Here is a 13,313-nt window from a genome sequence, read left to right on the forward strand (position 1 = left end):
TCGTCCAAACAATCTGTATAAAGTTATTTCGCATGTTTGGGTTTCTAAAGGGTTAATAAAAAATTACTCGTTCTATTTTTACGATACAACCAAAGGATTCTTTACTTACAGAAATTGGGAACTGTCTACGTATATGGTATGTAAAAAGAGTAAGAAACACGTGAAAATACCCAATTCCACGAGCAACAGATATCAAGTATGGCAATCACTGAACTTTCAGTAGCTTTTGCCTCCCGGCGATGTTCTTTCGTATCGCTAGCGATTTTCAGCGTGTGAACGAACGAAACGTTACTGTACTGCACAGCCTTGATTTCACTTCCAGAGTTTCATTCTGATCCGTAGTAAAAGTATACGCAAGAGAGTCGGACAAATTTGCAAGAAGATTTTTTATGCATCGCATAGCCCAAGAGATATTCAAAACAAATCGAAGATCCATATCGTTCATGTATACGAGACTTCACTAATTTAAAAAGAAAACGATAAATTGTTTGTACGATGCGATTCTCTTCCTTTTACAGTAATAAAAACAAATAAAAAAAAAAGTTTATAGTTAAGGAGTTAATCATTTTTGTGTACTGACGAATCTTTTAACCTGTAAAATAACTTTTAACTTTAAAATTTTAACAAGTCAAACCATCGTAGATCTTTATGGCAGAAAATGTTTGTCCACTGCCGATTCCACTCTTTGCATTAATCATGTTCTTCGTTTCAATCCATGTTCCCTCCGATAAAGGCTTTGGATTACGAATGATGGGAGAATAGAGACGGGAACCGAACACGAAGTATCGGATAAACCACGTGTAAACGGAAGTCGAGTTTCTAATTAAAAGCGGATGGCCCGTAGAAACAGTCGGTCGAGGGTGTTCGGTGTTACATAGTTGCATACCTATCGTAACCCAAAGTCAGACAACCAGGACCCTAAGAACTGAAGATCGTAGAGCAGTAAATTAAACCACGCTTACATCTGATCGATAGAAATGACTTTGGATAGAAAACGCTTTGCGGTTAATCGGATCAGCCCACGGTTACTTTCATCACCATTTTCGAACGGTATACTTGTTATTACGAAATACTTGCTATCGTCATATATAATTTTTACAAGTGCAAAAATTATCCTTTCAACGTATGAAACACGCCCTTTCTTTAAAAATTTAGTATAAATTAAATGATCAAACCGTCACTTATTTACGAGAAATGATATGTCTACTTTAATTACTAGTAAAAGAATGCATTAGATTAACACGAACTTTATATTTATCTAAATTCTAAAAGGAACGAATCTTGAGACAGCGCTCATTCGCCTTTAAAAAGCCAATTTTTCTAAAAGGGGCCATCACCGTTCATTAAATCTATTTGGTTTACGTGACAAAAACCGATCCGAGTTGAAGCTCGAACGAAATAGCTCTGGCACGGAAAAGAGGTCGAACCAAGTAGTTTTCCTTCGTTTTGAGAAAACTAACTTGCGCGGATAAAAAGAAGCCGATTACCCTGTTCGTCGAACGAATCTTGTTTATGCAATTAAAGTCGATCTAGTGTAAATCTCGCAGTCAACGACGTAGATTCAACACAATGCAACACATAATTCTGGTACTTGGAAGCGGTACTACAGGAGTATTACCACCGTCAGATCTGCTTAATTGTTGTCTAACACCGGTTGTTCTAATGCTGCGTGTCTAACCTCGAATCTACCTAAAGGAAACCTAACTGTCCTTACGACCATGTTTCGCCAGAGAGTAAAGCCGTTTAGATCTATGCCCTTTCCACGCTTACTACCAACTAAATCAACGCCGAGGTTAAACTAAACTGATCGGAAAATATATTCCAAATATTAAAATGTTGTAAAAAAAAAGAATGTCTCCTTTATGTTTCGTTCTGAATAACATATTAATCCAGATATATCTAAATTTTCTTTTTTCTGATATTTTTGAAACAATGTACATATAATTTTTTCTTTATTCCAAATCTAAATCCAACGCATTAAGTAAATTGTACAATGGTACACAAATGTCAAAATATAATAAAACCTTGCAACGATCCTTTTCGAAGGATGATAGGCATGGATTAATCAAATGTCTATTTAATTTTTGCCCCTTTGGAATTATCTGCCTTATTCATTAAACACAATTTACTTGTATAAAAATGCAAATACTAATTTCAACTACCAACCGAATAATCAGTGCACTACATAAATGTATTATAAATAAAATTTAGTCCTTTCAGAACTAAGTTTCTTTGGTCTGTGAAAAAACTGTTCTTCAACAAATTTATTAATTGCTCATTTAACATTTCCCTCGATATATTTCCTAATCTCAAAATTTTAGAGAATTTTATTCTGGAATTTATCATTCCCAATTGCTCCCTGTTTGATCCGAACTTCCTTGTTCCAACCAACTTGATTTGTCAAACTTCCACGATCATTTAAAATGTTTCGCTTTAAACATGCCATCTCCTATCCGCGAGCAATTTCGTTGACCGTTTACTTGCGCGTCACCAATCTGTTCAAACATCCCAAGCGACCGGCGACAATTTTGTTTAATCGCCGTCTAATGTCCCTAATGTTTCGTCCTATACCTTTGTCAGTCTAAGGAAATTACATCGTGCTTCTCTCTCTCTCTCTCTCTCTCTCTCTCTCTCTCTCTCTCTCTCTTTCTCTCTTGTCCGCTGGTGAGGCACATCGAGCGTAAAACTCGATTCCTCTTACTCCTAGAGGGATTTCATCCTGATCCGGCTTTGACATCCGTATACAATCACCGACGAAACGGCGAATGGTCGAACGCGACAATTTGCCAAATCTAGGTTGATCGAAAATATTTATGGCAATGGAGTGACAATCAAACCAATGTGAAAGACAAATCGAGTTTAATAACCACGAGGACCACGTAGCAGGAACGAGCAAACGACCTACGACCTGCATGAACATACGGATACACTTCGTAGGCTGCCATAGACCGCACTGTTTAATCAAGATTTCTCTGCACATACCGCGCTCGAGACCTACGCATTCCGTGCTAATCAATAAACAGCAATAATTACCGAAGATATACGTATTCGTCCTCAATTATACAGAAATCTGGTAACATATGCGAATACCGGCCTAATTGTTTCATTAAGAAATATAGATCGGTATTTCTCAGAATGTCAGAAAGACATTTAAATCCTCTGTTACTATGTGAACTTTTGATTTGTTTATATGTAAAAAGGTTTTAATTGATTCCTTCAACATATAAACTAAGGAGTAGCAATTACTATAATTATTGCCGTCATTAATCGATACAGCAGATTGAATTGAAACAAGTACTCATCGATTAATTGATAATTTTGAGATTAGAGCATCAGAAAAATAAAAAAATTATTTTTAATAAGTCGAAGGAAGAATTCAGTTGAAACGTAATTTAATAAAGTATCCATATGTCCTGGCAAGGCTTTGTTCAACTTTCCTCGCTACGTAGCTTCGAGCATACAAAAGCATCGACGGCTCGTTCTTTTTTAATTCGCAAACGCGTTGTATATTAAACTCCTGTTGGTCCTCTCGTAAAGTTACTGTGACAAGGCAGGCAAGGCGTTTTATCGTCATCCAACAAAGGCTACTCTGAGACAGAGTAGATACTTTGATCGTTTCAGTTTTAGCCGGAGGTGCACGGGCCAGGATAAAGAGAAAAGGCGAGGTCTGCCGATATGCCCAGAACTACGACTGACTCGCTACTTAATACAGCTTAATCCTTTTTAATTAAATGCTCCTTCGATCATCTCTGTCCCAATCTAAAAAGGACGGGATGTATAACGACCTCCGAGACTTCTACGAATGAACTCGTTATAACCGTGCTCTCCATGACGAGTAAGACGAATAATATTTGAACAGGAATTTCCTGTTTTCTTGATAATCCTAACAAAAATGAAATTGTAGGTTGTTGGTCGCAAAACAACGCTATTAACAATTTATCCGAATAGTCTGATTTATGAGTTTAGTCGTAATTTTATTAGAACTACCTCACCAATCTATTGATATTATTTTCATAAAAATAGGATAAAAATTACCGTAAGAATTTATTCTATTAATCATGACTGTTTTTAATATTAGTTTCCCAATTTTTACCAAATTACACAGATATAATTCAATAATCTTGCGTTAATCAAGCCCTAGCGCACCGGATTATTGGCAATTCTACTGCATGTATCTTTCTATACTTAAAAGATATAACTAAAGATTAGATTCTTACTATTTAAGAAGTTAAGAGTTGCAAACAACTGTGTTTATTACTAAGCAAAATAGGAATTTTAACGCATGTGATTCTATAGCTATAAGCAAATCAAAACTCACCGTAACCAGTGTCTCTTTGTAACCGGTGTGTGACAGCAAATAGCATCGTACTGATCAGCGATCCAAACGATCAATATGATGTAAAACGCAGTCGTGGTATCGTTAAAGAATTCTGACATGATCGCTTCCATTCCTGAAACAGAACAATTTATTTTTGAATGGATTACTCATAGCATAGAATAGTCATAGAACAATCAATCAATTACATTTGTGAAAAGAAGAAAGGTAGTCCAACGACCATTCCAACAAAACCAAGATACGATTTTCGTTTAAAACTAATTTTAACCAATTATCGAAGTTAAATCGTACTTCCGATACATAACGAACGCCGTTCGTTCCTCGAATAATGTAACGACAATTATATCTGCGAACATTTTCAAGTAAATCCTTCCGACAAACGTGTTCTTCCCTTTTCCCTTTGGAGCGTAGTCGTTAATTGAAGCAGCTGCGTTTGAAAATTTAATTCGAACGAAAGAGGAGATTCGGGAAAACGAGGTGGACAGGAAATTTTCTTTGTCCATGAGATTTACTAAGAGGTTTACTATAAGGTTGTACGATGTTTTTCGAAGCTCTGTTGCTTCGGCTATTGAGGGCCACATAAACATCTAGGATTATTAATTTGCGAAACGGAGCAACGAAGAGGCGAAAGAGGAGAAGAGAAAACGTTCCAGGGAGCTTTGTAGAAATAGCGAAACAACTTCATGGCAATCGATACCGGCATTCGTTCGCTATCGAACTCACAGGCCGGTCCTATTAATCGAATAGTTTCCGCACAATTAAAAGTTCGCGGCACGCTGTACAAAACCTCTGCCCATGTAAATTTAATACCGACCCCCATGGACCATTATACCGTTAAAACAATACATTCACTACCGTTCCGCCAGCCGTTTTTATTGTTTCCCAGGCGTTGAACGTTAAATCTCACTTATCGGTTGAAACATCGATTAAGTTATTCTGTTTGAAACAATTCTCTTCGTCAAACTACCCGTAAACGAAAATCAGGGGTCTCATACCAAAAACAATTTGACGAGGTCTTCTTATCTTTTTTTTTTTTAACTAACAACGTTTAATAATAGTCTAATAATCAGAAATCGGACTTGGTTCAGAAAATAGAAATTCGATTTGAATAGCTATCAACGCCATAACTAAGACCATAACGCAAAGGTACATAAGATAGCAACCAATAGATTTGCAACAATTCGCCGTAAGATACTCGAAACGTTTCCGCGCGTTTTCCGCGCGATAATCAAAGAATCTACTATCGAATCGTCCGTAAGCATTGTTTCACGACATGCGCGAGAACTAAAAGATAACGTGCAATTTTCTATGATATTTCGTGCAAACTGTTGCGGGAAAATTCTTTGAATTTACATCTCGCAAAATAGATACAAAAAAGAGTCTGAAATTTAAGACTGAAATTTTAATTGCGAGTCTTTGAATTTTTCAATGTAATTTTAACTCGAACAGGTATAAAAACGCAAAGGAACGCTGAAACCTTCGTTGAAAACTTTCTAGAAATTTAATATAAATTTTCTCTCGGTTCGCAGCTACAAAAATATCGAGCGTGCTTATAAATATCGTTGTAGTTATAATTAAAAAGTATCGAGGTACAGTTTTTACAATGCAAATAATCTACGTATTAACGTATCGTATTTTTGACTGGATCACTGAATCATATAGTATAGGTATAGAATAAAGTTAATGTGTTTCGAGGAAAGTATAGAACAATGTTGTACAGCTAGCGTGTTTCCTAATGAATTGTAACGATATGAAACCCCCCCGGGGACTGAGCGGAAATAATAAAAGTATCCTAGGGTGTGTCGTGGCCAGGTCACGAAAGTGCAAAACGACCAACCTGAAATATAACGTTCCAACGGTGATTAATGACAACGTTGAAAGTTTTCCATTGAAAAATCGACACGATATTTCCTCGATTAATTCACGACGTACGAGAGCGAACACGAACGCGGTCAATTAGTTACCTTACCAAAATTTTAAGGACAACTCAATAGTAATCTATGTTTTAGATTACATTCGAATTGCAATATTTTTCTGCTATATTATATTTTTATTAGAATCGATTAATCACTGTCGTTTCATATTTTCAACATCACCAAAATCGTGAACATCCATTATATTCCCGTTTCTTACAAAATTGTCGCCAACTACGAGTAATATACATAAACCGTATATTAACGTCATCGTTCAGCGGATAAATCACGTGGATGTATTCATTATAATGTATTGTGTATTTCAGGTAATAACAACACACGGTGAACGAAACCATAATAATAACAAATTAGAGATTTGATGTGAATATTAAACCGATTGGCAAAGTCCAATTAATTCTTGAAATGCTAAAAGCGTGTGTACTTTGTTTCCATTATTAGACATCTTTACTTTTGGCGGCACGTCGTTTATGATATATTTTTCAGCGGAATCAGAAATTTAGGAGATTCAGCTTGAAGAATCGATCTTAGATAATAAATATCTATCTTAAGCAGTTGAACAGAATAATACGCTGAAACAAATAGAGAGGAGGAATATCTAAAGAAAAGCAGTACGATCGCGTAATTATCTCTGGTCTGTTTGGGCTGACGTACCCGAAGAAACTAGGCACTCGATCTTAGGGGGCTTGACATCGGTTTTCAAAATACACGTTAAACCGATATTAGGCGAAGGAGAGAAAACGCCTGGTATATATTGGACAAAAGGTAGCGGAGCACGCTGGCAACCGGGATGAAGGCACTTCACAACGAAAAGGATGAATGGTTCATGGAGTACGAGGGCGACCTCGGATAATTAGTTTCTTGATCGGACACTGCGCGACAAAACAAGAAGAAAACAACACGGAGAGAATGCTAACGAGTATCCTGCCAACAGTTTACACGACAAATCGACGAACACGCAACGTGTGACGTTTGTCATAGAAATAACATAGAAGCGGAAAATTATTCGTCGACAAAATGATTTTGTACAGTGATGAATGAAAATACTATCACGAACTAAGATCAAGTGTAAATTTTTTAAAAACATGATTTTTTATTAGGTTTATTTTTGTGGTGCCATTTTGTTCTATTGGAACAAAAATCATACATAATTCAATAAAATAATATAAGAAAAAAGAAGTTGTACATCTATTATTTTCTTATAAAACGAAAGAAACTTTTGGAACAACCTAATATTTAATTTTCTTGTAAAACGTAGTCTTCAAGGATGGAAAATAGTTATAACATCAATTCCGATTCTTGAAACGTTCATGTAGAATCTTTTTAAATATTATGAAATTGAACAAATGGAAAGAAGAATTTAAAATCGTAATAGGACTGTCCATTATTCAAATTGTGGGAATTGGAATTTCAAAGTGAAAATTCGATTGAAATATCGAACATGGTTCATTAACCCGTAAGCGTAAGATGCGTTAAACAATATCTGCACGCGAAACATATTAATGACATTCAAGTAAGCAATATAATTATACGTGTTCAATCATCGAATATCTATCGACAGCCCCGATGAACAATGAACATAATTGGATATTAAATGTCACAGTCTGACAAATGTGCTAATTGCTGTTGAAAATGCCAATATGGAACATATTCCAATGTACGTAGGCGGCTATGGAAATCAAAAGAAGCTATGCCAGGCTGATAATAACGCGTATTATACGCAACAATGGTATAATTTTTACATATATCTTACTAAATTCATAAAAATTATAATACGTTTGAAAAAAATAGAACTTTTTGCAAAGGTTACATGTAAAAATTAGTACCTTCACTGGTACAATTTTTACGTATAAGTCAACAAAAAAAAAATTTTTTTTGGAGATTTTCAAGAGAGCGGATGATGATGTGCAATGCACGATCAATGTCGCAAATATCATTATTTGGATAACAACTTGGAGACGCATGAATCAGTTACATAGAGTGTCTAGGCCGAAATGATCTTAACGCCGGATAATGCACGGATAATGTACTCGTTTAAATGCATACTAGCTGGACATTACCTCAGCTCGGTAAGCCCGTTGGCACAGGCCCTTGGACAAGTGTGCGGCAGAACTACGGCTTCGACATTTTCCTCTTGCTCTTCGCTTTTATAAAGACGTTAAAATTCCTCGAACAACTACGACGAACGCTCGATAATCTCGCGCGACGCTGAAATTGCACGGGGAACGGTCCAATTTATGTCGCCAGCATTTTCCACCACGAAAAAACCGATCAAGGGGATCCGTCTCGTTACTTGAGAAAAATTTCTCCGTGTTTCGACAAAAATAACAACGACGAATGAGGATCACTAGATATTGTTAACGGAGGATTCAACATTTACGCAACCTATACAAATACGTTTCGCTTTAATTACACGCTAAAATCTTCCGCTCCCTTTGTTCTCCCCATTTTTATTTTCTAATTTCTAGAAAATTATCTAACAGAGACATAAAATTTCATCGATACGTTCAATTAAATGCCGAATAAAGGAAAATAAAATAAAGGAAAATTAAATGAAATATCACATATAACACTGTTTTTCCAGCTCCTACCCAATTGTCAATAAATATGATCATAAACTCGATGCATTTGGGACAGTATGAGTGTCAGTACGCGTACGCGTATTGGCCGATAGAGGATGCAGCTCGTGTCAACTATATAGTTTCAAGTAAAATAGCTTCTCACGGATAGAAAATGGAAAATAAAGTCTTGTATTCGCAATAGGTAATAGCAATTTCGTGAAATGCCTGGATCAATGTTATCATAAACCGAAACGATATGTTGGTTTTCTTCTTTCCCATTAAAACAATTTCAAAGTATGATTGTCTGTTTATGTAGGAAATTTCTGTTGTTAAAGGAATAGTTAGGAAAGTAAGCGCGAAAATCTATTTAATTAAGTTGATTACACTGCATGCGCAGCAAGCATACGACGCAGTAAGTCAATTATCTGTAAGCAAAAAGTGATGAGTCATAAATCGTTGAATGAAAACTACCTTAACCCACATATGGTTCATTGACTTCTGAGCGAAGAGAGTCTTAACACATAGGTGGGTCGGTGAACCGCGTTCGCGTTAATGGCAATGACTTACGTATCAGGAAAAGAAGATAAGCAAAATTATGGCAATTACAAGGTACAAGCATTGCTAAACGGAATTTCTAGATATTTTCGAAATACTGAATTAATTATCGATATCATGCATAAAAGTGTATAATATCCAATATCATTTTTCGTTGTGTAATATAAAACGTAATAATGCAAATAATAAGTAATTTTTTATTAATCGCGGAATCCTATTATTAAGCTGATTGAAAGCTAATAGCGTAAGATGTATCACGTTCGACGTTACACTTAATACACACTCTTTCAAACATATTAATTAAACAAATATATCAATTGTAAAAAGTTCCAATTGTAAATCTTGGAATAAGCTCCACTGTTCCGTTTTACGTTCTTGCACAGCATATTCTTCTTCCAAGAATAGTAATATAGGTAATTAAAACAATGACAATGTAACTTAATCCTGTATAAATAGAAGTAATACCGGTCACTGAAACATTCTATAGAAGGTACACTTTGTAGACAAAGAATGAGACAAGTTCACATTTACAAAATGGGAAAAGCATAACAAACCGAAAAAGGACTCTCTTCCGAACGAATGAATTACATGTTTAGCGTATTGTAACCGTGGCATAATTATCATTTCTACCACGTTCGATTCCACGAACGAATTCTCTGAATCAAAATTAATTCACGATCGTGATTGACAAGATAGATAGATGTACAGTTGGTGACATATGTGATACATACATACGTATTTGTGCACGAAGCATACGTTTTACACGGTCTTGCACCTATGCGTATGAAACGGTGATACCGATCGATCATGCATGAACATTGGTGTCAACAAACTTCAAAATTCCGAAGTTTATCGTTACATTTTGTGACTTTCATTCGGAATTGTTTTTTTTTTTTTTAACTTTAAACCATCAACAATATGACAGACAATAAATATATAATATTCGTTCCTACATAATAGTTATAATATTTGTAAAAATGACTGACATACCGTGAGATATTAATTAAATAATAAATTTGTTACGGCACTCGAACTTTTCGAAAATTAATTCTACTCTTCTGAAAAGACCAATCCGCATTTCTTATTCAGAAATGTTACAATATTGCGTAGTAAGTTGAGTAAACCTTAGTCAATTCGTGTTCGATGAGATTGAAAACGAAACAGAGCGTTACAGTTACGTCGTTTCTACAGGAACAACTGCTAATAATGTGGTTGATCAGTGGTCAGCTCTCCACGACCGTCGCTTACGTGTCATCGGCGTCGAACAAAGCCTAGCCGACACTAATTTCGTGCGAACTACCAGAACAGGATTGAACACCTAGAACCTGATGGACATAATATTTCCTGCTGACCGAACATACTGAGCGTACTTGAGCTTGATGGTATCTGGGATTGGACGCACTTGTCCCTAATCAAAGTGAAATGGGGCCAAAACGTATTTTTTGCCAATATGCCATAAAAATGATCGAAATTGAATTAACTCATATCAATTTACTTCTTTATTACTCTAGCGATATTTGAAAATATATTAAATCCTTTACAATATTAATACAATAGTTTCTCTCTTTATCCTGCATATATGAATGTTTCGAATAATAAATAACGATACTCTTTTATCGATATCTTACGACTGTACAATTTTTCTGAAAAATGTTACAGGAATTATTTCTTAAATGGGTAAACATACCAAATGTTTTGCAGCGACGATTGTGGATTAACATTGTTGAAAATCTATTGTATTTATGATTGATAATTTAGCAGTACGGTTGCTGCTTCTGAAAGCAGATTTGGTATCTATATATGTAACCATACGGCATCTCATCTCTCCACATCCGGTGGAAATGCGCCATGGAATCTGGAGTTGAGCAATAGTTACAGAGCAAGTTGTTAGGGTTAGATAGTTGAATCAACATACAAAGCGTCATTGATCTGCTCATGTTCACGAAACTCGAAACATATGCACAATACGCCTATATATATTCCAGGTAAAGCAAATATACGCCATGCTCGATTTCTCTGTTTCTATCTCCTTTGACCGCATTTGCTTTTAATATAATCTACATTATTCCCACGGTAAATCAAAAGTGTTGCAATACAAGAACAAGATCGTGTTCCTTATCAAATTCTGCGCAGAAATTGAACGAACGGATGTTAAATGATGTTTGTGCTGAGATATAGGCCATATTACATCCAGTTAAGATAACATCATTTTTGTTGATTCGACATTCGGTGAAAAGACACAATAGCAAAGATTTACGTTTATTTCTAAACATTATGATCTAACCTAATTTTTGCAGAAACTTCTTAACATGAGTTAAACTCGTTACACGCCACGCGTAAAATATAAGGAGATTCACATGTCGGCTACAATATTAAACGTCCTAATAGAATCTTTCTATTCGAATTTAGAATTCTAACAGTACGATTATTTTTCTGTGAATAAGGAACGTTTTGATAGAAAGGTTGACCAAGTGCGATATAACGACAGATAATGGATCAGTTAGATAACCAGTTCCCTGAAAACGACAGTGATATATATCTTTGGCGAAACACGTGTTAGCGATTCGAAAACGTCCCCTGACATACTTGTACCACGATACGGTTAGAGGGAAAGCAGTTTCGACGGGGTCGTAAGCAGATAAACGAAACAGCAGCGAGTGCAACATGTTCTGACCGTGGCTGAAAACGTGTTTACAGCATGTTAGGTGGTCGATCATGCGTCACTGATACGCAGGGGCGCCGGTAACTCCGTTCTTTGACGTTCCATTATGCAAAATCGTCTTCGTAGTCATTCCTGACGCCAAATGCCGCGCGACGCGTGCTCGATTTCACGCGAATTCACACCGATGATGATACGCACCGGTCGCGACAAAATCATGAACGCAACAACCGTGAACGACGAATGGAACTACGAAAATTTTAGAGAGATCGACACAAACGCTACGCAAACTCGACTCCTATAAGCATACGTATATAAAGGTCAACAGTAATTTGATTAGAGATAAAATCAAGTCGTCGCGTCGATTTACTAAAAAGAGTAACGTAAATGAAACAAATGCATTTTTCAAAAAATTGATTTGGAGTAAAAGATTGTTAATAACTTCCGTCTCAGAAAATAATCCAGTTTTAAATATTGATAATTGTGGTAAAAAGGACAATTAATGATTTTAAAGGAAATAGAAAAGATCCCTTAGCTTTATCTTGCGTTCAAACAACGTTAAATGGGTGTGTATTTTAAATGAATTTCAGAAGAATAAGAAAAAGAAGAAGAAGAAGACAAAAGAAGAATTGGCTGTTATAATGACTTTTCCTTGTGAGAAATTATTTGCTGACTATTTCCGGCGGTATTAAATATTCAACGTCTGAGTTGGACAATCACAGAAGATTGACATGAAAAAAAGATAGCATATAATAGAAAAAGATAGAGACCTATACTTCTATGATAATCAATTTCTTGGAATTGCTCCTATAAGTGAAAAAAAGTCAATAACATTTAATATCGAGAGAATTATATAATGCAAGCAGAGAAGCGGAAAAAGGAAGAATACGATTATACGGAGTATTTTTAAAGCTACCTTATCATTGCTTTACCAACACAGCCTAATATCTAAATCGAAATTCTACTAAAGATATGATTATCTTTCGAACGCTTATTTTTTCTTTTTATTTTTCTCTTCATATCTCGAGAGAAATGCTCATCGTCGAGTGACGCACGATGTAACAAGCGTGAAAGAAGATAATTTCGAATGTTCGAGTCAATGATACTAAATTTTCTACCTTATATATATACAGTTGAATTTTCTTGTGATGTTCATTACTGCAGAAACACAAACTACATAGAATAGTCTTTTTCCGCTGAAAAAGAGAGAAAGAAAAGTAATAGGTATGTATTCCGTAGATAGAAGGACAGAGAACTGTGAACTGGATACA

General features: G+C 35.6%; 2 protein-coding genes across 4 annotated transcripts in view; one reads left to right on the forward strand and one right to left on the reverse strand.

Moving 5' to 3' along the window:
• Positions 1 to 13,313, forward strand: part of LOC132913104 (aurora kinase C-like) — a 316,494-nt gene that overhangs the window by 263,739 nt on the left and 39,442 nt on the right. The gene's annotated exons all lie outside the window — the stretch shown is intronic.
• LOC132913094 (membralin) overlaps positions 1 to 13,313 on the reverse strand; it is a 66,820-nt gene that overhangs the window by 34,301 nt on the left and 19,206 nt on the right. For all 3 annotated transcript variants that reach the window (XM_060971066.1, XM_060971064.1, XM_060971065.1), the window contains exon 10: positions 4,319 to 4,451. In XM_060971066.1, coding sequence (XP_060827049.1) covers positions 4,319 to 4,451 — 133 coding nt within the window. The remainder of the gene's footprint in view (positions 1 to 4,318; positions 4,452 to 13,313) is intronic.

Source organism: Bombus pascuorum, chromosome 13 (assembly GCF_905332965.1).
Source record: "Bombus pascuorum chromosome 13, iyBomPasc1.1, whole genome shotgun sequence".
Taxonomy (NCBI): Eukaryota; Metazoa; Arthropoda; class Insecta; order Hymenoptera; family Apidae; genus Bombus; species Bombus pascuorum.